Below are 23,590 nucleotides of genomic sequence, written 5' to 3'. Positions count from 1 at the left end.
GAGCTACTTTAACAGAAGTGTGCTCTACCTGTAGTTGTGAGATGTTCCGTTCCACATCAGCTGGTGTTTGGAGTTTCCACTGTGTTTTCGTGTCTCCTTTCTGATTATTATCTGTCACCATGCGCCAGAGAGCAACACGACCCCTGCTGGTGCCTGCTGCAAGAACTTCTGCGAATGAAAACAGACACCGATTCAGATTGGTTCTGAATAAAATAACACAGGCAATGCTGTTTATCCTGTTGAAAATGAAGGTCTAAAGCTGGAAGTTGTGCATGTCAACAAGGTATTATTAACCCTTAATCACTGTTCATTAACGGTTTATAGTTTTACAGTTTGGGTCGAAATATCAAATGTGAAACCCAATCTTTTTTTTAAATAAATGTAATAATTCTAACATTAATAATGTTTAGTAATAACACTAAAGTTAAATTATTTTATGGTACTTTTGACCTTATTTACCTCTAGATCACTAACTTACTCCATTCATTTTCATATGAAATATTATGTTTTAAATTCTCACATTTTATGTTATCTTTACTGTATGTAAAATTAACTTCACAAAAAACATCACGTTGATGGCCTCACATTGGGGCCATCTGCTGGAATAAAATAACAATTGCATGAAATAACAATTATAACCAGTAGATGGCCTCAGTGCTCCATGCATTGGCTGATCTCTATGAACCCAATGTTGTAAAGCTGACCTGATGTGTCGTTCTCCAGCTGCTGTGATGAGCAAACCACTTTCTGTCCACACAATATCGGCGTGCTGAGCACCTCTGCCACTGAGCTTCACCTGCACAAACACACACACAACTAGTGTTTATCTCAGCGATCTGATGTCTTTCTGATTGTTGTGGTTGTATTTGGATAGCAGATTGGTTTAACTTCCAGTTACCTTACTGATCTCCTGGGCAAACCCGTCAGGTCCAAGACTGAGCTGAGAGAGCAGGAGAGTGTCGGTTACTAAGGCAAGAATGGCCCTCCGTTTAGAGTACCACATCTTCTGTACAGCGCTCTCCACAGAGAGCAACGCAACACTGTGAGCCTGCTCATCCACACTGTACACACTTCCTAAAACACACAAACCATTAGAACAACCCCAAAGCGACTGCTTAAAATTTGTCAGCATCTCTCTCACCGTCAGCGGTACTGATGTAGAACGCCAGCCCTTCCTGTGATCCCTGATGTTCAATGGTGCCAAGAGCAAAAAACATCCAGTGAGTGGCAGTTCTGTGGACAGAAACGCCTTGCTGATGAGAGAGATCAACAGAGAATGGCCAGACTGGTTTGAACTGACAAAGTCTATGGTAACTCAGATAACCACTCTGTACAATTGTGGTGAGAAGAATATAATCTCACAATGCTATTCTGAGATGCGGGTTGGTGCTGTTTTGGCGGCACGAGGGGGACCTACACGATATTAGGCAGGTGGTTTTAATGTTGTGGCTGGTCGATGTGTTTATATTGTGTATATAAACATTTTAACTTAAGGTAGTAATCTCTATTGGTAACTACTGAATATTTAGTCTGGGAGGGCATGCAAAAAATATAAAAACTTTTCAAATTATTTTCATGATTTAAACAAGCTGTAAATATGAAAATAAAGGCATTATTTGGATGAAAAACATGTAAATGTATTATTGGGCCCTAATTTCTTAGAAAACAGCAATAAAATAATTTCCTAATATGTTCATTGCGCGTCTTAGGGTTAATCACGGTGTTAAAATGTTAAAAATTTTGCAAGCATGAAGTTTTACTTATAGAGCTATGAAAAACGTTTCCCTAGAAGTCAACCAACATTGACTAATAATTGTATTCATTTAGCCTCAATTTGTGCCAATCTGTAAACGTTCAAATACTCACCGTTTCACAAGTATAATCACAAGACATAAACAATGTGTAAACATGATTTTAGTGTGATAAAATCACTTACCTTTTCTGTGTAAAGTTATATCCAATTTTACAACTTCGTTGCCATGACGACCTAACTCGTAAACCTATCAATTCCATTAAATGACTATTAAACGACTTTATTCAGCAACAACTTACAGCTCAAATAATACTCAAGTTTTAAAAGAAAAAATTGTGCTTTAATAAAATTATGAATATTATTTGAGCTGTAAGTTGTATGTATTACCAGAAAAAATTCTTTCAACTTGTCCCTCATTTTCTTTTAAAAAAGCAAAAATGGAGGTTACTGTGAGTCACTTACAATGGAAGTCAATGGGGCCAATTTTTGGAGGGTTCAAAGGCAGAAATGTGAAGCTTATAATTTTATAAAAGCACTTACATTAATTCTTCCATTAAAACTCATATTATTTGAGCTGTAAAGTTGTTTAAATAATCATTTTTATGGTCGTTTAAGAGTTTTAAGGGATTACACGTTATGTCGCCATGGCAACAGAGTTGTAAAATTGGATATACTGTATCTTTACACAGAAAAGGTAAGTGATTTTATCACACTAAAATCATGTTTACACACATATTGTTTATGTCTTGTGACTATACTTGTGAAACGGTGAGTATTTGAACGTTTACAGATTGGCCCCCATTTACTTTCATTGTAAGTGCCTCAGTGTAACCCAGATTTTTGCCTTTTTTGTGGTTAACCCAGTATTATTTTCTCTCTTTTGTGAAAAGAAATACAGACATACAGCCTAAAATCTCCTGTTTTCCAAACAATGAAAGTGGATGGTGACTTGTACTGCCAGGCTCCAAAAAAGGACAAAAGAAGCACCATAAAATGAGTTTAAATGTCTTGTCCACTATATCGCAAGTTTTCTGTAGCCATAAAATAGCTTTGTGTGAGGAACAGACCAATATTTAAGCAAATATTAAGCAAAGTCACCTTTGGATGAGTCGCTGACAGCAATGACGCCAAACAGCATTGGTTCTCATGTGTGATGTGACTGATCATGACATATTAAAAAAACGTGACTGCAAATGCTATTTGAGAGTTGTGACAGAGGGAAAGATTATCACTGAATAATGACTTGAATTAAGTCTGTTGTCACACAAAATTGTTTTTTTGTCCTGATTGGAGCTTGGCAGAGAAACTCACTATCCATAGAATAGTATGGTTAGGTTGCAAATGCCTGTTTTACAAAAAATTAAGTAATACTTGGTTTGAACGACATTACAGTAAGTAAATGACAGTTTTGTATGTCTTATATTAATATGTCTTTGATTCTAGATCACCTTCCAGACAGTCTCTGACATAACGTGGTGGAGCTGATTTCTTCTTCTCCTGGTCAGCTGACATGTCATAGGGAGTCAGATCATCAGATCATCATCACTGAGACCAGAAAAGTCATAATTTCAACACTAATGTTGTCAAGGAGAACTTCCTTGAGCATGCAGTTACCTTGTGCGTTTATTCGTGCAAATGTGCCTGTCGAGCTCAGAATCACTCCCATGGCCAGACTCCGATACCAGTGGCTGTTACAGCTCTGACCGTCCTGCCAAGGGTCTTTGACTCTGGTTGAAGTCCAGAAGGAACCTTATGTCATTCAGGTGCCACATATAGACAAAAACAAAAACTCAAATGAAGTGTGTGTGTTTTACCTATTGGATGCATCGGACTGGGTTTCCTCACTGTCTTCCACAGAATGAGACTCTATCAATGATTTCAGCTCTCTGCTTTCCTCATCTGACTCATACTAACACATAACAACAGTCGGAACGAGCACCATATTGGGGCCAATCCGTAAACTTTAAAATACTCACCGTTTCAAAAGTATAGCCACAAGACCTGAACAATATGCGTGTAAACATGATTTTAGTGTGATAAAATACTAACCTTACTAACCTTTTCTGTGTAAAGTTATAGCCAATTTTACAACTTTGCTGCCATGACATGCTAACACGTAAACCTCAAAACCCTCACATGTCCATAATAATAATGATTTATTATCATGTGATTTATGATTTTATAAAAGCACTTAAATAATACACATTTCTGCCAATATTGGCCCCATTCACTTCCATTGTAAGAGCCTCACTGTAACTACAATAAGTCGAAATTATTTTTATTATAATATTATATTTTATTATGCCACAAACACTAAAGCTTAACTTGTACTGAACCCGGAATATTCCTTTTAAAAATTGTTTCAGGTATGTCTGTTACATTGTAAAAGTGCAGATAGCCACCTGGAATTTTAATTGTGAGCCAGGTGTGTCCAATTTGTGACTAAGACACTCGTCCACGACCATAACCATCAATGGATCAGCTCAATATTGCTGTCTAGCCGAAATTGGACACCTCCCAGCATGCACTGCAGCATCTCTGTCAAACAGAACATTTCATGATACACCAGAAGCAAAATTCATAATGGTGTTAACAATGGAGAAGAGAGCAAACTGTGGTTGTTAAAAGCACACTTAAGACCCCATTTACACCTGGTATGAGTTTTTGGTGATCCGATGACAAGTGGTCAGTGCTAAATACAGGTCAGATCACAAAAACCACATACGAAGGTAGTCAAAAATGCATGTGACTACATTGCATTTGGGGTGTAAACAGTAATCCATGCTGTATGTGTCCCAAACCACAGTGAAGCACCACCCCTCACTTGTCAATCAACCACTGCACTAAAACAAGAGTGTAAACTTGCCAGTTACAAGCGGCTTTAAAAGGAAATTACTTTCCACTTTTTTTTACATTTTGCAATCGGATGGTTGAGGATACAAGCACGAGAACTATGCGGAACTTCTTCAGTGTTTCTGATATCAAAACAGATGAGAAGCACGAACATATAAAGCTCCTTTAATACAAGTAATCCACAAAATAATGGAGAATTCTGCTCAAAATGTAGTATTTTTGGTTAGCTTAAATTTTAGATGCATTTGGGAGTCACAGCGTGCTGTTTTTTTTTTTTTTTTTTTGTCTTTCTTTGTCTTTTCCGACTTGCACTATAATATCATGCAGTAACACACTGACATAGTGACTGATGTACTGTTTGTCGTCATGAAACGGAGACCCTTCCCTTGAAATCCAAACACAAGTGGTCACAGGAGACGCATTTAAGCAACCGGGTGTAAACAGCGATGTGTCTCGCCTGACCACATGTGATCAGATAACCCGAAACACATTTTAGACCACTTTTACACCCGGTATTAAAAGTTTTTAGTGTCACTGGAAAAATGGAAACAATTACAAAAAACTCAAAAAACACTTTTGGTTATAACTTAAAAAGGAAATACACTGTTTGTTACAAGCTAATTTAAACTTTCTTATGATCTTCATGGAAAAATAATGGTCCTAACACTGAACCTTGCAGGACACCCAACAAAATAAACATCATTTGAGCATGTAATGTTGATATGGTTGTCAACGAACACTCATATTTGTATTTTTTATGTGTGTGTGAGTGTGTGTTTCCTTCTCGTAGCTCCTTTACTGCTGTGTGGGTCTTTACTTGATGATTCAGAGATAAAGCTTGGCTGAAGTAGAGCTGCTGGACAGACGCATGTTACACAGCACTGCTGTTACACCATACCTGACATACACTCCGAAAGACCTACACACACATTTCAATTTTAATTTCTCTTGCACAGCCTTCTATACAAAAATGACCCATTTGTGCAATAAATTAGGCAATAACTAACACAAAGCAATGCCATAACTGTTTGAGCAGCAGCTGGTGTTCTTGATCCCGAGCCAAATAACCAAGAACAGATTTTAACCCGATCCCATGACGTCACAGAACCGGTCCTCGGCAGAAGATTCTGTTGAATGCAGCATCACTTTTGCGGCATAATGTCAGAACTGTAAAGTATGCCTTTGTATTACATTAGGATCTGATCAGCACAGTCCAGCTGTCACGTACACAGTTATTTATAGTTCATAAGTACTTGCAGTTTTCCATTTGTTGAATGGTAAAATAATTCACTGATAACAAAGCAAAGTGCATCAGTAGTGTTGACATTAACCCATGTGATTGTGCTCAAATAAATGTCCATGTGGAAGCAGACATTCAGCACAAGGTTTCCTATCAGTGACCATCACTCAATTCCATTATTTGTCACTAGAGGGCGCTGCTGGCTATATTATAAGTGGGAAACCGTAGTCTTCGAATTTTGCATTTAGTATTTGTATTAATTTACATTATTTATATTACATATTACATACAGTGCCCCCCACCCAAAAAAGTACTTGGACACTTATAAAACAAAATATCAAAGCAAGGGTTGTCTGCAAAAAAATTATGCAAGACATTTTCTCAAAACTATCTTTACTATCCAATGCAATTACTATTATTATTATTTATTTACACTTCAGAACACAAATGAAGGTTTTTAAAAGAATATCTCTGTAGCTCTGTAGTCCATGCAATACAAGTGAATGGTGACAAAACTTTGAAGCTTCAAGAAAGGCATAAATGCAGCATAAAAGTAATCCATACAACTCCAGATGTTTATTCCATGTCTTCTGAAGCGACTCAGTATGTTTTGGGTGTGAACAAACCAAAATATAATACTTTTTTTCACTGTACATTACATTACACTGTAGTGTAATCGAGCTTGAAATCATGATCGCCAAGGAGACTGCAATGGCAAGATGTACAGTGAAAAAGGAGTTATATTTTGGTCTGTTCTCACCCAAAACATGGAATAATCTACTGGAGTCGTATGGATTACATTTATGCTGCGTTTATGTGCTTTATGGAGTTTTTGGTCACCATTCACTTACAACGCATGGACCTTCAGAGCTGAGATATTCTACTAAAAATCTTCATTTGTGTTCTGCAGAAGAAAGTCATACACATCTGGGATGGCATGAGGGTGAGTAAATGATGAGAAAATTTTCATTTTTGGGTGAACTATTTCTTTAAGCATTTGACAGACCACAAAGTCTACAAAACAGGTATTTGCATTTAATTTATTGGTGACTTAATTTTATTTTCACTTTTCTTCTAACCTTCATACAATTATTTGAAAATCTATAAGACCCCAAACAGTAAAAGATACATCTCAGGGGGCATCTTCAAAATAAAGCAAAACATTCAACAGAAGACAATACTGATATTTTTCATTTATACAGTTACCTTAACAATTAAGAGTAAACATCATTTTTTTACAATTTTATCCTTCATTACAACTGTTTTTATTAACATTTATTTATAGCTATTATTAGTCTTTTAAAGTCTAAGTGGCAAGCTGAACTCTTTTCTTTGAAGTGTGTTAACATGAAATATTTTGTTTTTTTAAACCATATACACATTTTCAAACAGGAGTTGTTGAACATCAGACAGATCAATAGCAGTCAATTCAGTTCTTCCCTTATTGTCTCTATAAGGAAATTAATACGTGAGACAGCCGAAGACACAAACAAGCCCAAAGTTCAAAGAGGCAGAAATGTCCCCGTACTTCAATGTGTCCATCAGTATAGTTACAGTAGCTTGAAAACAGCCGTACAGACAATAACAGCAGTGGACCAGAAGGTCAGATCCTTCTTTGGTCAACAATGTTAACATTGAAGACAGCAGAATGGTTCTTAAATGTATTCCACCGTCCTCTTTTACAAAACATCCCTCATGTGAACTGATCCGACGCAACAAAACTGAAATATTTTTGTCTGAATAAAGGAAACGGAAAAAACAAAATGTGCACCGTGCATGAAACGCAGAAAGAAATATACTGCTGCCTTTGCACAAATTAAAAAGAGGAAAGAGTAATGATTAAGTCTCATCTGAGGACAGCATTACATTTTTCTTCACGTAAAAAAAAACATTAACTCTCCAAAGTAATCGCAACAATCCTGGAAGTATCACTGGCATTTCCTCCCATAAAAATCCATGGAAATCAAACATGCCTGTCCCAGATGAGAGAAATGTCCATCCATAATGGAGCACAGGAACAGAGGGAGAGAAAATTCTCTTGTGGAAGACGAAATGAAACAATTTCCTTTTGTCCATAAAATATGTGAAGCAATTCAAAACCAAGGAAAGAAAGATGAAATTGTATAGATAATTACGTACATCCAAGTTCAACAGAGAGAGTGAAGGAATGATACAAGAGTGTTGAAAAGCAAGAACGAAGCAACTGGCCTATTAAAAAGTCTCATTTCTCCCGTGTGTTAAATGTTTTCTTGTCTGTCAAGAGTTTTGAGTTCCATTCAGTGCCTGACGCTGCAGAATAAAAAGTGTCCTCTTCTCCACAGCAAAAACGTTCTTCTTTTTCATCTCCCCTTGAAAACAGCTTCACATTTCGTAAATCGTAAATAGTAGTTTCTCTTAATAAAATATCGGAGTGCAATTCATATTTTGCTCCAGTGAATGTTTCAAAGGAAATACATCTCATTTCAAAGGGTTTCAAGGAGTCTTTCTGTACAGGAAATCTTTATGAAATAATCCCAGACTGAGGAGGCAGATGGATATCCAGCTATGCAACTCAGAAAGAAATTGCACAGGGCCGACAAGTTTACCCACAATGTACCATTTCAAAAAAACCTTAACCTCACTTACATTTGTGGATCTTGGTCTCCTGTGATCCGTTGCATTCTGCATCATCCTAATAAATAAGAATTTAAAGTAGAAAAAAAAAAACGTAAAAAAAAAAAACGAGAACTACATAACTTACATTTTAACTAACAAATAAGCTGCTGATTTCAGCAAAACAAATCTGTAGGCATCAAACTCATTTTAAGAGCTAAATCATAACAACAGTCAAAATGCAAACAAATGCACACGTTTATCCCTCAGGTCAGCAAATGTCCCTCACATGGGCTAATAGTGTGACTGTTTTACCCAGAATTACATTGGTATTTAATTTAAAAACACCTTTAACACTGCACAAGCCTGCGTATGCATGTTTTTTTGTTGCACGAATTAAAAGATTGTGCAGACTGAAATTCAATCCACGAATATCTGCTTCCTCGTAAACACACATACGCTATTTTGCACACACAAACGGGGAATAGGTCCCTCAATCCCGACAGGGAAGTCACAGGAACCAATCTATTTTTGTCATGTCTTGCAGTAAAAATATTCAAACATCCTTTAAAAAAAGACACATTTACTTGTGTGAGATAATAAGGCTTGTTTTCAGAGAATATATTTTAAATTGTTTATTTTGCTAACCCATATGGAAAATGGTTACCCATGAAAACAAGGCTTAACATCTATTGCAATTTTGCTTTTCAGGTTAATTGATCTTGTTTTAAGGACGTTTAGATATTTTTACCAGACAATGAAGACGAAAATACGGTAGGGTCATGATAGAAGTCATCATCACGGCGATTATTTGACCTCCAGGATGGAGGGGTTGGATTCCATGATTGCGACGATGATGCGGTCGATATAATCCTGCAGACGGAAGTTGATCTCCTCCTGTTTATGGACCGCCTCCATCAACTGTTCACACACAAAAACATCAACCAAAACAATTTTTACAATCTCCTCACATTCAAAGCAAACACAAATGTCAAATTGTGCTGGTGTGTAATACAGACCTCGGCACGGGAGACGTTGTTGATCTCGGCAGCGAGGGACTCGGAGAGGGACTCGGTAAAGAGACTCTTTGCTCCCTGAATACTCAGATTAATAATCTGACCGTTCAATTCATCATTCTGTTCCTTCAGATTGCGATTGTCCTGAACACAAAGAGAGTGAAGGAAACTTAGTTTACCTGTTTCAGTGTGTTTACCCATTTTGTTTGTGTTTATCTGTTTTAATCAGAGTTAACCTGTTTTTAAATCTGCGTATATCTGTGTTTACCTGTTTTTTACTCTGTGTTTAATAGTTCGAGTCTGCATAAACTTGTTTGAGTCTGAGTTTGTTTACCTGAGGCCTGTTGCACAAAGCTAGTTGAACAAACTCAGGTTGACAAAACCATTTAGACAGGTCCGGTCAACCTATTAGGTGACATAGGCGACCGACTAGGGTGCCATCGCATTGGGGGCACCAATCTACCAAGCCAATTTCAGCATGTGTCCAAACTATGTAGAACAAAATGCGCCCTGTGTGTTCCGATAACGTGTTGTGGCGCCCTCCACAGCACATATAGACCGTGTACTACCACGCTACTCTTACTGTTTCTGTTATATCTGTGTTTGGCAAAAACAGTGATAGTATGGATAGTATGCCATTGTGAACACGGCCATGGACTTACGAGTGGGGCTCGTGAATCGGAGCAATGTCCGATGCGCGAGTCGGTTCTTCTCAATGAATTTGTCTAAGTGCAGGCTGAATCGTTTGAAGCACTTTGTCATGCAGTAAAACAGTAACGGGATGCTTTAGAAGACAGAGAACTAAAGCAGTGCTGAATGAAGTGGATATTTACTTACAATTCACTGAAACAAAACCTGCAACTGTATTCAATCGTTTGCCAGAGATGAAGGTTATGTACGACTGCATGTCCAGCCTGTGATCTACTAAAGACATTTTCTAAATAAAAGTGTTTCAAAATACTAACAATACATGAAAGCACTAAAAAGTACCAAAGAATTCCCAAGCCAATCCCATGTTTATTGGACAAGTTCCTTGGAGTAGCCTACCATATAAATGCCATGATATATTATAAGAATACAAGGTTTTACCATATTGTACCATCACTGTACCATGAAACTGCCATAGCAGGCATCTGAGGAAGGTAACTTTGATAAACATCATCTTGTGCTGTGTAATGTGAAAAGGTGTCAACATGTTTTTAGTCCATAGTTTCATTAATGCTGCACATTATATACAGTATAGGCTACTAAACAAAGGACCGTTTAGATTGGTTTCAGCAATCTCAAGACGCTCGCTATAAACGTTCTCTGTGTAATCCTGAATTCATGCTTAACCCAGAAGCGCATGCACATGAGTGATGTTTGCCACAAACAGCCAATGTGTGAAACTTGGAGAGAGTCAGCACGATTTACTTCTCACAACAAATTCAGTGTGGTTTACATCTCTGCTTTTAAGATCAATAGATTACTATGAAACTATGTAGAATTTGAACATTTACCTCTTTGCGTCTGTGTTTACCTGTTTGATTCTGAGTTTACCTCTTTGAGTCTGTGTTTACCTCTTTGAGTCTGTGTTTACCTGTTTGAGTCCGTGTTTACCTGTTTGAGTCCGTGTTTACCTGTTTGAGTCTGTGTTTACCTGTTTGAGTCTGTGTTTACCTGTTTGATTCTGAGTTTACCTCTTTGAGTCTGTGTTTACCTGTTTGAGTCCGTGTTTACCTGTTTGAGTCCGTGTTTACCTCTGGTCTGTGATTCTTGAGCTGGTTTACCTCTTTGAGTCTGTGTTTACCTCTTTGAGTCTGTGTTTACCTGTTTGAGTCCGTGTTTACCTGTTTGAGTCTGTGTTTACCTGTTTGAGTCTGTGTTTACCTGTTTGATTCTGAGTTTACCTCTTTGAGTCTGTGTTTACCTGTTTGAGTCCGTGTTTACCTGTTTGAGTCCGTGTTTACCTGTTTGAGTCTGTGTTTACCTGTTTGAGTCTGTGTTTACCTGTTTGATTCTGAGTTTACCTCTTTGAGTCTGTGTTTACCTCTTTGAGTCCGTGTTTACCTCTTTGAGTCCGTGTTTACCTGTTTGAGTCTGTGTTTACCTGTTTGAGTCTGTGTTTACCTGTTTGATTCTGAGTTTACCTCTTTGAGTCTGTGTTTACCTGTTTGAGTCCGTGTTTACCTGTTTGAGTCCGTGTTTACCTGTTTGATTCTGAGTTTACCTCTTTGAGTCTGTGTTTACCTCTTTGAGTCTGTGTTTATCTGTTTGAGTCTGTGTTTACCTGTTTGAGTCTGTGTTTACCTGCTTGAGTCTGTGTTTACCTGTTTGATTCTGAGTTTACCTCTTTGAGTCCGTGTTTACCTGTTTGAGTCCGTGTTTACCTGTTTGAGTCCGTGTTTACCTGTTTGATTCTGAGTTTACCTCTTTGAGTCTGTGTTTACCTGTTTGAGTCCGTGTTTACCTGTTTGAGTCCGTGTTTACCTGTTTGATTCTGAGTTTACCTCTTTGAGTCTGTGTTTACCTCTTTGAGTCTGTGTTTATCTGTTTGAGTCTGTGTTTACCTGTTTGAGTCTGTGTTTACCTGCTTGAGTCTGTGTTTACCTGTTTGAGTCTGTGTTTATCTTTTGAGTCTGTGTTTACCTGTTTGAGTCTCTCTGTGTTTACCTGTTTGAGTCTGTGTTTATCTGCTTGAGTCTGTGTTTACCTGTTTGAGTCTGTGTTTACCTGTTTGAGTCTGTGTTTATCTTTTGAGTCTGTGTTTACCTGTTTGAGTCTCTCTGTGTTTACTTGTTTGAGTCTGTCTGTGTTTACCTGCTTGAGTCTGAGTTAACCTGTTTGATTCTGAGTTTACCTGCTTGAGTCTGTTTACCTGTTTGATTCTGAGTTTACCTGCTTGAGTCTGTTTACCTGTTTGATTCTGAGTTTACCTGCTTGAGTCTGTGTTTACCTGTTTGAGTCTGTGTTTACCTGTTTGAGTCTGTGTTTACCTGTTTGAGTCTGTGTTTACCTGTTTGAGTCTGTGTTTATCTTTTGAGTCTGTGTTTACCTGTTTGAGTCTCTCTGTGTTTACTTGTTTGAGTCTGTCTGTGTTTACCTGCTTGAGTCTGAGTTAACCTGTTTGATTCTGAGTTTACCTGCTTGAGTCTGTTTACCTGTTTGATTCTGAGTTTACCTGCTTGAGTCTGTGTTTACCTGTTTGATTCTGAGTTTACCTGCTTGAGTCTGTGTTTACCTGTTTGAGTCTGTGTTTACCTGTTTGATTCTGAGTTTACCTGCTTGAGTCTGTGTTTACCTGTTTGAGTCTGTGTTTACCTGTTTGATTCTGTGTTTACCTGCTTGAGTCTGTGTTTACCTGTTTGAGTCTGTGTTTACCTGCTTGAGTCTGTCTGTGTTTACCTGCTTGAGTCTGTGTGTGTTTATCTGTTTGAGTCTGTATTTACCTGTTTGAGTCTGTGTTTACCTGCTTGAGTCTGTGTTTACCTGCTTGAGTCTGTCTGTGTTTACCTGCTTGACTCTGTCTGTGTTTACCTGCTTGACTCTGTGTTTACCTGTTTGAGTCTGTGTTTACCTGTTTGAGTCTGTCTGTGTTTATCTGTTTGATTCTGTCTGTGTTTACCTGCTTGAGTCTGTGTTTACCTGCTTGAGTCTGTGTTTACCTGTTTGAGTCTGTCTGTGTTTATCTGTTTGATTCTGTCTGTGTTTACCTGCTTGAGTCTGTGTTTACCTGTTTGAGTCTGTCTGTGTTTATCTGTTTGATTCTGTCTGTGTTTACCTGCTTGAGTCTGTGTTTACCTGCTTGAGTCTGTCTGTGTTTACCTGCTTCAGTCTGTCTGTGTTTACTTGTTTGAGTCTGTCTGTGTTTACTTGTTTGAGTCTGTCTGTGTTTACTTGTTTGATTCTGTCTGTGTTTACTTGTTTGAGTCTGAGTTTACATGTATGAGTCTGTATGTTTTTACCTGTTTGAGTCCAAGTTTATCTGTATGAGTCTGTCTGTTTTTACCTGTTTGAGTCTTTCTGTGTTTACCTGTTTGAGTCTGAGTTTGTGTTTACCTGTTTGAGTCGACGTATTTCCTGCTCGAGTTCATTCTCTCTCATGTGTGTGTTGTACTCCTGGAGACCCGAGCTGGACGATCTGCCTCTTCTTGCTTCTGTCTCCAACTTAAACAACTGCAGGTGTTCCAGCTGCTTTCTCAAGTCCTCGATCAACTACAAGCACACAGAGAAGCCATTAACAATGTGAAGAACACTCAAACCTCACCCATAAAATAAACAGAAGATCTCTCACCCCCTGAGTACACTCCTTCTCTTTCTGGTTGGTATGACGCTCATGGCTTAGTTTATCTGACATTTTACAGCGGGACTCGATTTCTTCATTTAATCGATCGGTGACATCCTCCACTTCATCCTGGAGTTTCCTCTTTTCCTGCAGAGAGACAGAGGAATAAATGCCCAATCTCACTGACAACTTAGACATTTGTGGGACATGAAATACTGTTCACATGTCCCATGGTCCACAAACTTAACCCTTTTAACAACTATTTTTGACAGCATTTTGCTATTTGTTTTTATAGGTATTATGCTTACAGCTTTTATGTGTTAATTGAGAGACTACAAGGAATAAATGTTCATTTAAAATTTCTTTTGTCACACTGCAGATCCAATTAAAACGAAACAGTGAAGGCTAAAATATTGTGAAAATTGTAAGATATACACTTTCCGTTATACATTTATACACATTCTAACCAAAAATTGATGCCGATAAAACATCACGTTCCATGGACACATAACGTGTCAACTACCTTTGTATGTGATCTACTTGTGTGAAACTATGTGTGTGTTTGCGTGTGTATGTACCTCCTCCAGTCTCTCAATGTTGGCTCTCAGGCAGGGAACACATGACCTCAGCTCACTGTTCTCCTCATCCAACTGTTGCAACCTGAACACATGCAGGCACATAGACAAAAATGCAGGATGTTATTTTCTTTTTGGGCAGAGCACACAATGAAAACATTTCAATTGTAATTAGTTTAAGAGAAAGATACAGTACTGGGTAAGAGATACGAAAGGTCTCTGTTAACACAGGCGGAATATATTAAACATAAGTCATTTCAAAATTCTGTCATCATTTATTCTCCATCATGTTGTTTCATGATCTTCTTTCTTCTGTGGAACACAAAAGGAAATGTTAGGCAGAACGTTAGGGACTGACAACCTCAGTCACCATACACTTTCAATGAAAGAAGAAGCAATTCAAAAGTGAATGGTGACTGAGACTAACACACTGCCTGACACATCCCCTTTTGAATAAATAATGTGAGTAAATAATGACAGAATTTTCAATGGGTGAACTTTCCCTTTAAATCACCAAACTGCATGACCAATGTTTTCCACGAGATGGCGGCAGAGAAAAATATACGCACACACAGCACACACAAACACCTCCATACTACAGACCTGGCCTGAAGGTTTTCGATCTCCACATCTCTATCTCGCTGAAGTTTGTTCAGAGCGTCTCTGTGTTTACGAGTGTGTACGAGTAAGTTCTCCTCTGCACGCAACTCCTGCTCCTTCAGTTGTTCCTCCAGAGCGTTTGCACGATGTACGAGCGTGAGATTCTCCTGTCGCAAACGCGCATGCTGCTCTTCGCTCTCCAATGAATCATTCTCTAGCTCACACACACGTTTCTCCAACAGTAACACCTGTAGAACACACACACACTGCAGTCACGCCTGTGGGCCAATATACTTGTGTATACTTGTATACTTGTGTAAGTATGAGGTTCTGAACCTTGTCAGTGATGTCCCGATCCGCAAGATCCAAAATATCTTGAGTCAGACCTCCCATGACCTCCAGAGTGCTGGACTGCTGCAAATGTCTTGGGAAAAAAGTACCAGAATTCATTTTTTATTTTGCAGCAGTCATACAACACGCTATCAGTGGGCACAATTTATTCTTAGTCAATTCCCCCCCAAAATGTTCATTTTTGGATGATGAAAACCAAGTTTTTGTTGACATTTTGTTTTTCTTTAAAACTGATGTTTGACACATTTAGAGGGAACATGCTCACCTCGCTGCTTTCTTGCTGGACAGCCTCTTACTGGAACTAAAAAAAAGAACAAACAGGAAATGAGAGGAAAAACTCTCTTTCCATCCATGACCTGTGAACCATAGGTCAAAAAACATTCAAGTGAAGTGTCGAAGTCTGGAGCGCTCGGCTCTTTTCAGCTGAATCAAAGCTCTTTTTTCAATGGTAATGACCTCACAGCGAACGAAAATAAACACGTTATTTTTATGGTTCGACATACACTGAGGTGTAATGTGGAAGCATGAAAGGAGATTTTGTGCAACTTTGTTTCTGTTACACAGGCCTAAATCCATATAAACTGCCCCATCTGTTTTATTCATGTTTGTTGACAAATTCAGAAAAATTCAGCCATCCAATTCCTAATGCTGTTTAGAAGGAGAATCCATGATGCCGCAGTAGACACAGTTCTTTAACAACAACAAAAACGATGTATTAGTAAAAAAACAAAAGCTAAAGCACTGAACCTACATAACTTCAAAAACTTCATAACACATGACCCCGTTTGAAAGGGATTATTTATCAGTATCCCTAAATGCTATGTTGCAGGAAATCGGGAATTCCACAATTCTATGATATAAATTATCCCAATTTTTCTTAAAGTTGAAAGAGGGGTTACGTTTTTTTCAGGTGGGAAAATGCCTGACGAATGTTCTGAGATTGAAATGTCTCAAATTCAGATCCATGTGACCAAAATTAACCTAAATGGGTTATTCTAATTACTTGTATTACATTTAAGATTCTTGTAATCAGATTACAGTTAGTGACTTTCAATTAAGATTAAGGATTTAACACGTTAATTCTGTGCAATTAATTATATAAACAAATAATGCATAGAGCCTGCGTAGCTCAGTGGTAAAATACGCTGGAGTTCGCTAGTTCGCTAGTTTGAATCCCAGGGCGTGCTGAGTGACTCCAGCCAGGTCTCCTAAGCAACCAAATTAGCCCGGTTGCTAGGGAGGGTAGAGTCACATGGGGTAACCTCCTCGTGGTCGCTATAATGTGGTTTGTTCTCGGTGGGGCGCATGGTGAATTGAGCGCGGATGCCGCGGTGGATGGCGTGAAGCCTCCACACGCGCTATGTCTCCGTGGCAACGCGCTCAACAAGCCACGTGATAAGATGCGCGGGTTGACTGTCTCAGACGCGGAGGCAACTGGGATTTGTCCTCCGCCACCCGGACTGAGGCGAATCACTATGCGACCACCAGGACTTAGAGCGCATTGGGAATTGGGCATTCCAAATTGGGAGAAAAAGGGGAAACCCCCCCCCAAAAAAAAAAATAATGCATAAAAACAATTAACACTATTAATCATGTCGCCAGCCCATAAGGTGGAATATTCCTACCATCGGAAGAATTCAATCTTGAAGTACCACCTGTTTTCAGCAGGGGGCAGTAAGTGAAACTCCAGCTGTACAGACAACAAAACACTCAGGCTTGTGCACATTAGCGACAGCACAAGATGAAAACACTTTCAAACACAGCTGGACGAAGTGCAATTCCGAATGCAGGAATCTTGAGATGTGTTTTTCTAAGTTTCAACCTATGTTTAACTTGACACAGCAACCTAAAAATGCTGTGTTTATGACACTACACAACCAAAGTGAGAAGCTACAAAATGTCCGTCTGAAGTGAACAAGACTGACGAATTCAATAGCAAAATGGATTGCTGTGGACTGTAGGCCAATGAAAGGCTTTTGTTCAAGAATATTGCTTTCTTCTTCTTCCTCAATATTGTAAATTATTTTAATTATCTTAATTATTTTTAGTATATACAGTACTGTGCAAAAGTCTTAGGCACATAAGATGTTTCGCAAAAGCATTTGTCTTAAGATGGTTATTTATATCTTCAGCTTTAGTGTGTCAATAGGAAATATAAATGTTAGACTCCCAAACATTACTTTTGCAAATAGAAAAGATTAGAATAGAAGAACAGGGAGCCCTGCAACAGATGGCATGTTCCCCACAGAGCCCCCTACTGAACATCATGTCAGTCTGAGATTACATAAAGAGACAGAAGTAATTGAGACAGCCGAAATAGATAGAAGAACTGTGGTGAATTCTCCAAGAAGCTTGGAACATCCTATCTGCCAACAACCAAGAAAAACTGTGTCCAGGTGTATCTAGGAGAATTGGTGCTGTTTTAAAGGCAAAGGTGGTCACACCAAATATTGATTTAGCTTTTTTATGTTTACTGGACTTTGTATGACATTAAGTGATAAATGAAAACTATTTATGTCATTATTTTTGAAGACATCCTCACTATGCAACATTTTTCACAAGTGTCTAAAACTTTTGCAGAGTACTGTATAATATATTTATAATTATTTAAATATAACTATTTAATCATATACTGAATTATTGCTATGTTGAGCTGAAAAATAGAAATGTTTCAGTGAAAAGCGTTTTAGGAAGTAACTTAAAAGTAAAGTAATTGATAATGTGATTACATTTTCAATGAAGTAATCAGTAAAGTAATTATACATTTGTAGTGGATTGCTTTTTTGAGTAACTAACCCAAGACTGGTCATTAGTAGGACTGGGTTTTGATACAGATATCCCGATTTGATTTGATTCACAAGTTCTCGATTCCATTTGATTCCGATTTCGGTTCGATATTGATTTATATGGGTATATTTTGCTTACATATGAAAGAAATTATTTTCCAGCTAATGCTGTTAATTATACAGAGGACCTTCTAACTAGGTACATTATAAAAATATTAATTATAATAATTATATTTGATTAGTTTTTCATCATTTTGGTCACATTTTAGCTTTTTAAAAACAAAATCCATGTATTCCATCAATAAATATAATTATATTGTATTAATTATATTTTGTTACATGTTTATTGTTAACATGCATAATTTGTACTATTTACTGGTATTTACATTGATTTGTTGAACACGTGCTAAAAATACAGTACTGTCTCTTTAAGCAAACCAGCAGTTCTGTAAAGATTGTCTGTAAATGAGCACATATTAATCAGAGAGGATTCAAATGGCTTTACATCATATGTGATAAGAAAATCGATATTTTTAGTCAACAGTGCTGTGCTAATATTATTTCTGTATTGTTTAGTATATATTATATTGAATTATATTGAATTGTGTTACACAGTTATATATTTCTCATATGAACTTAAAAACACTGCATATTATGCATCTGCATAATATTCTGCATGCATTAATCACACGCAATACAACCAAAACACACACCAAAAGCACAGCGTCTATGTTCATCAAAGCATAAACTTCACCCATATAAAAACACTATGACCTTTCAAAGATGCCTTGCATTACAATCAAAGAACACCAACACAAGCCATGTCACCATTTCAGATATTACAGAAATCAGTATGTTAATCAAAAACAAACACACACACACACACACACACACATGCAAGCAGTGAGGATACGAGTGTGTGTGTGTGTGTGTAGTCCTCAAACTCAACACACACAGAGGAAGCATGCACATGCTCTGAGAATGTTACCTATTCATCTCTAGTAACTGCAGTCGAGTGGACAGATCCTCCAGACGACTGATCTGCTTGTGACAGTGAGTGCAGAAAAACTCCAGCGACTCAGACTGAAGGAAACTCTGAAAACTAGCAGGAAAAGAGCTGGGGCTGAGAGAGGAGAGGAAAGGAGAGGATGATCATACAAACAAGGGAGAAAAACGGGTAAGTCTGTGAAGGACAGGAAGAGATCTACACAGAGGTGAGAAACAGTGCAGGAGTACAGGAGGAAGTGTAGAGCTGGAAGAGCCATCACAGCAGGAGGAGAAGTGTGTTGTATTTCCATGCTCGCTTATGTGTGTGTATGTGTGTGAGTGTATGTACTGGAACACATCCACCTGTATCACAAGCCCTTCTGACAAATAATGATGTGCAGTATATGAATTATATCTACCAACAATTTAATTTTCGCTATGGGTTTTTCAATGGCCGATACCGACATCCGATAAAAAATACAATTTAACATCAGCAGATCAGATGTACACAAGATTTCTAATGTGAAACTAAGACTTATTTTATGTAATGTTTACTCAAATTTGAAAAGAAAAAAACCTTGAAAACAGAAAGTCTTGACTATCCATTCACAAAATCTGTTGGTAGATTTTGGAACTGTCACAAGGTAAATTAACACATGTTAATCGGATAAGTGAACACGGTTATCGGCTGATGCAGATATACTAGTGATATATCGGTCCATCACTAGTAAAAATACTCATATTTAAGGTCAAGAATGGAATTACAACTGGTTAGGTTTAGGGTTAATTAGCTTTGCACTAGTAAACACGTTCAGTCTTGATATAAAAAATGATGTCATTATTCGCAGAAAACCCCTTTCTTGATATCAAAAATGGAATTTCAGTTAGTAAAAACAATTCTTGATATCTGTAATTGCATTTTTTTCTTGAAGAAATTCACAATTATCTGTCATTCACTCCAATTCAAAACACAAGTACAGATATTTACAGTATAATTCATTTCTTAATAGTTGAAATTCCCATTTCACATATCAGCAATGTACTACTTCCTTGTAAAAATGTAATGTTTTTTATATTTCACACTCCACAAAATTATTTGAAGATGTATGCATAGGGTTTAACGCATAGGCTTTTTAATTTCATGTTCATGTCAATGTTAATTTCAAAACAAAATTCCATCAAATTGAATTTAGTAATCTTTAACATAATAAAAACCCTATATACTTTCAGTTTTATTAATTTAGAAAGCCTTTAATATTGTCACACATTATACATTTTTCATATATACAGTGACATTTCTTTGTTTTCACATATCGCAGCTAAGCTGGGGTCAGGGTGCAGGGTCAGCCATGATATGGCGTCCCTTTAATTTAATGGAATTTGATGGAATTTTGTTATGAAACTGAAATGCAAAAATCTTAAAAACAGGCAAAACTTTTTTTGAGTGCAATAATAACATTGTTATTAGTACAAATACTTCCTGATTTCAAAAAATGAATTACAACTCGTAAAAATGCAGCTTTTTGATAATTTGGTTTTCACAAGTGGCAATGTTAATTTCAGATATCTATAATGTTACTGTAACAAGAAAGATTTCCTTTTAAGATTTGTTTAATTACTCTTCAGTTTATTGATATCTTAAATCCATTTCCAGAAATCTTAAATACCAAATCTCACATTTCAAAATACATTTACAGATATAAAAAATTACGTTTTGAACTAGTTGAAATTCCAGTTCTGATATCAAGAATTGTGCACGTCTGGGAATGATTTTTATTTCAAGAATTAACGTTTTTTAGAACAAATGTAATTACTGATATAAAAAATAAGCACTTTCACTAGAAGTAATTCCATTCCAGATATCAAGAACTAACATTTTAACTAGCGAAAATTTTCTCCCCAATTTGGAATGCCCAATTCCCAACGCGCTGTAAGTCCTTGTGGTGGCGTAGCGATTCGCCTCAATCCGGGTGGCGGAGGACGAATCTTAGTTGCCGTGTCTGAGACCGTCAATCCGCGCATCTCATCACGTGGCTTGTTGAGCGTGTTACCATGGAGACGTAGCGCGTGTGGAGGCTTCACGCTATTCTCCGCGGCATCCACGCACAACTCACCACGCGCTCCACCGAGAACGAACCACATTATAGTGACCACGAGGAGGTTACTCCATGTGACTCTACCCTCCCTAGCAACCGGGCCAATTTGGTTGCTTAGGAGGCCTGGCTGGAGTCACTCAGCACGCCCTGGATTCGAACTCACGACTCCAGGGGTGGTAGCCAGCGTCTTTACTCGCTGAGCTACACAGGCCCGAAAATTAACTTGTTGAAATCAATAATTCCTTTCCTGCATGTGATTAAATGTCAAAATGGCTTGCAATACACCTGACAACATCTGGATTTCAGTAAAACAATAACTACAACAACCCAACCTTCACCCAGTGTTAAACTTGAACAGGTTTCACGTGAGATGAGAAGATCAGTCAGCAGGATAGTGCACAGAAGTGTTGAAGGAAGTCGACATGGTGATTTATCTTTCACTACAAACACAAACGACTTTCATGTGACTGGCATCATATTAGCTCCTTTGTTGATTTGGCAACATCATAAAAAACACAACTTTCACCGGAACTTTAAAGGGGCCATATCACACGAACACAGAATAATCCTTGCTGTTTTGAAATAAAAGAGTTTATACTCAAACACTGACAACTCAAAACTCCTTCCCCATGCCATTCAGTCCACCTATTGAAACCAAACTTCAAAAACACCTCATTCAGAAAGCCTTCCCTAGTCACAAGTGTATCTACACCGACTGCTTGCACAATGTGCGCACTCACTCTTTCTGTAACAGTCTATTTCTATGTGTGAGACTGCTATTTATGGTCAAGCTGTTAATACTGTGCAGCCCACAATAACATGTACCTATTTATACTTTCCATGTTTAGCCCAGGATGAAATAATCACATACAAACTGATTGTCTTGAGTGTTTAATACGAGTGCACAGTCTATCTTACAAAATATAATGCAGTTTCTATTCCTGTTTAGGAAAAATTCAGTATTTTTAGGTTTAGTTTGTACTGTGTGTTACCTAGGGGACAGCAGCATCAGTGGGCGGGGCAATGGACTGTCAGGGTGTGGCTCTGCATCACCCTCCCCCTCTGGAGCCATCCTCTCCTCCTCCTCATTGGCCAGTGGCAGGTCTGACGTGTTGTTACTCTCTCCAAAATCCTCAAAGTGCTCCTCCTCTCCTCCAATCACGGCCACTAGGGTGTGGCCATTCAAATCAGAGCCCAGGGTGAACCTATCAGGCAAACATACAGAATATAATGTGTTTTTCATACTTTTACAATTGTGTCATCCAGGTACCTGATATTTCTGAATAATGTCCACACATCCAAGGATAAAGTGATATTTGACCAGCAGTGGTGGCTCAGCGGTTAAGGCTCTGGGTTACTGATCAGAAGGTTGGGGGTTCAAGCCCCAGCACTGCCAAGATGCCACTGTTGGGCCCTTGACCCTATCTGCTCCAGGGGCACCGTATCATGACTGACCCTGCACTCTGACCCCAGCTTAGCTGGGATATGTGAAAAAACCTTTGTTTATAAAATGTTAAAAACATTTATAATTAGAAATTACATATTATCTGGCAAACTTCTGGCATAATATTTGTCTTATTTACTCTTAATTTAGGACCATGGTACTCAACAGGCAGCCTGCAAACCATCTTTTTGTGGCCCACGTGTTTATGTCATCTCATAACATTAATGAATGTTTTTTTTTTTTTTTTCTTTTTTCCCCAATTTGGTGTGCCCAATTCCCAAAGCGCTCTAAGTCCTTGTGGTGGTGTAGTGACGCCAGGTCCGGGTGGTGGAGGACGAATCTCAGTTGCCTCCACGTCTGAGACCGTCAATCCGCATCTTATCATGTGGCTTGTTGAGCGTGTTACCGCGGAGACATGCCGCGGAGAATAGCGTGAAGCCTCCACACATGCTATCCACAAACAACTCACCACACACCCCACCGAGAGCAAGAACCACATTATAGCGACCACGAGGAGGATACCCCATGTGACTACCCTTCCTAGCAACCAGGCCAATTTGGTTGCTTAGGAGACCTGGCTGGAGTCACTCAGCATGCCCTGGACTCGAACCCGCGACTTCAGGGGTGGTAGTCAGCGTCTTTACTCGCTGAGCTACATTTATTATTTAATTTTTATGAATTTTGAGGTGTCAATTTTCTAGAGCATTTATGTTAATTCTCAGTATTGATAATTAAACTGCTGAACCATTATAGAAGAAAAGCAATGACAAACTGTTAAAACAAACATATTAAACTACAAATCCATGAATATAAATCTGATTTTAAGCCACTTTATATAACATGAGTGCGGCGTCAGTCTGAGCACGCGTTGATAGAAACAGTTTGTGCGCCCTTTCAGTCACTGTAAACATGCACACGCTTAGTCTCTCTTCCACACCTGCTCATCACTGCAACAGCGTGAGTCAACGGGTGTCGGTTGACAAACGAGCTCAACAGATATGCTTATCGCAAACAATAATTACAGGAAAAATAG

At 38.2% G+C, this 23,590-nt stretch overlaps 1 protein-coding gene and 1 pseudogene across 8 annotated transcripts in view; both read right to left on the bottom strand.

Moving 5' to 3' along the window:
• Positions 1 to 10,616, bottom strand: part of LOC127434546 (intraflagellar transport protein 140 homolog) — a 47,073-nt pseudogene extending 36,457 nt beyond the window's left edge.
• LOC127434130 (rab11 family-interacting protein 3-like) overlaps positions 6,871 to 23,590 on the bottom strand; it is a 51,095-nt gene continuing 34,375 nt past the window's right edge. For 3 of the 8 annotated variants that reach the window (XM_051686640.1, XM_051686645.1, XM_051686647.1), the window contains 11 exons: positions 22,106 to 22,318; positions 19,019 to 19,153; positions 15,510 to 15,545; positions 15,230 to 15,317; positions 14,897 to 15,141; positions 14,297 to 14,378; positions 13,728 to 13,865; positions 12,991 to 13,648; positions 11,284 to 11,643; positions 9,458 to 11,193; positions 6,871 to 9,359 (listed from right to left, as the gene is read on the bottom strand). In XM_051686640.1, coding sequence (XP_051542600.1) covers positions 13,463 to 13,648; positions 13,728 to 13,865; positions 14,297 to 14,378; positions 14,897 to 15,141; positions 15,230 to 15,317; positions 15,510 to 15,545; positions 19,019 to 19,153; positions 22,106 to 22,318 — 1,123 coding nt within the window. In that variant the 3' untranslated portion in view covers positions 6,871 to 9,359; positions 9,458 to 11,193; positions 11,284 to 11,643; positions 12,991 to 13,462. Of the gene's footprint in view, positions 9,360 to 9,457; positions 11,194 to 11,263; positions 11,644 to 12,990; positions 13,649 to 13,727; positions 13,866 to 14,296; positions 14,379 to 14,896; positions 15,142 to 15,229; positions 15,318 to 15,509; positions 15,546 to 19,018; positions 19,154 to 22,105; positions 22,319 to 23,590 lie in introns of those variants that run through there. The other 5 variants (XM_051686641.1, XM_051686642.1, XM_051686643.1 and 2 more) reach the window with 5 other exon arrangements.

The sequence above is a fragment of the Myxocyprinus asiaticus genome, chromosome 44 (assembly GCF_019703515.2).
Source record: "Myxocyprinus asiaticus isolate MX2 ecotype Aquarium Trade chromosome 44, UBuf_Myxa_2, whole genome shotgun sequence".
Taxonomy (NCBI): Eukaryota; Metazoa; Chordata; class Actinopteri; order Cypriniformes; family Catostomidae; genus Myxocyprinus; species Myxocyprinus asiaticus.
The sequence above is the reverse complement of the archived record's forward strand: the minus strand, read 5'-3'. Positions and strand labels throughout refer to the sequence as shown.